Source organism: Eriocheir sinensis, chromosome 37 (assembly GCF_024679095.1).
Source record: "Eriocheir sinensis breed Jianghai 21 chromosome 37, ASM2467909v1, whole genome shotgun sequence".
NCBI lineage: Eukaryota > Metazoa > Arthropoda > Malacostraca > Decapoda > Varunidae > Eriocheir > Eriocheir sinensis.
In genome coordinates, this window is record NC_066545.1 from 2,236,577 (window position 1) to 2,237,676 (window position 1,100).

The 1,100-nt window shown below is 70.4% G+C and overlaps 1 protein-coding gene across 1 annotated transcript in view; it reads left to right on the top strand.

Moving 5' to 3' along the window:
* The first annotated feature begins 440 nt into the window (after positions 1 to 440).
* Positions 441 to 1,100, top strand: part of LOC127008434 (tripartite motif-containing protein 67-like) — a 1,079-nt gene continuing 419 nt past the window's right edge. The window contains exon 1 of the mRNA XM_050880585.1: positions 441 to 1,100. This exon is cut by the window's right edge and continues 419 nt beyond it. Within this exon, the coding sequence (XP_050736542.1) occupies positions 498 to 1,100 (603 nt within the window). The 5' untranslated portion in view covers positions 441 to 497.

Here is a 1,100-nt window from a genome sequence, read left to right on the forward strand (position 1 = left end):
GTGTGTGTGTGTGTGTGTGTGTGTGTGTGTGTGTGTGTGTGTCAATTAGAGTAAAAAGGGGGCGACAGGTACACGATGGTGAAGTTGGATGAAGAAGGGGAGATGATGAATGGAACTAAGTCTCTCTCTCTCTCTCTCTCTCTCTCTCTCTCTCTCTCTCTCTCTCTCTCTCTCTCCCGTGTCCTCGCATGGCCGTGGCTGCCCGGGGTGTACAAGTGTGTACACGTGTGGGTGTGTGGCTGGCGGCCCAACACGTGCGTGTGTGCGCTTTTAGGAGTGTGAGCGTGAGGCGGTGTTGTGCTGCCCGCGGGTGTGTGTGCGTGTGTGTGTATGTGTGTGACTGTGTCTGAGCAGGGTGGCGGGGCGGCGGTATGGGGGGTGCGGCAGGCGGGGAGGGGGCGGGGCCGCACGTGCGCGTGTAAGGTTTGGCGGGGAGGAGCCAGCGGCTGGCGGCGGGCGGACGGCGGGCGGCAGTGCGGGCGTGAGGGCGGGCCGGGATGGAGGAGGAGGTGCGGTGCGTGGCGTGCGGCGCGCCCTTCACTGAGCCCGTGCTGCTGCCGTGCCTACATGCCTTGTGTCGAGGATGTGCGAGTGCCGCGCAGCGCCCCGTGCACGCCCTGCTGGCCGAGCCCGCCCCAGGGGCCTCCGGGGCCGCCGCCAGCCATGAGCAGGAGCCGCCCGACGGCGGCGACAGCGACAAGGCTTCGGTGTACAGTGAGACGGACAGCGGCGTGGTGGTGGCCTCGCGCCCTGCCTCCTGCGTGCCCAGCCCCGAGGCCTCGGGGGCGTGCGAGGGCGGCGAGGGCGGGGCGGGGGCGACCCAGCAGGGCATCCGATGCCCCGTGTGCCTGAAGGTGTCGCCGCTGGGGGCGGGCGGCGCCGCGGAGCTGCCCCGTCACAACGCCATGGCCAGGATTATCGCCCGCGTTCGAGGAGGCGAGCCGCCCCCGGCGGAGGCGCCGCCGCAGGCCACGACGACCGTCACGGGGGGCGCCGCCACCCTGCCACCGTGCCAGCTGTGTGAGGGGCCGCCCCGCCCCGCCGCCACGGAGTGCAGCCAGTGCCGCGTGCTGTACTGCGGGCCCTGCCTGGCCTCGTGC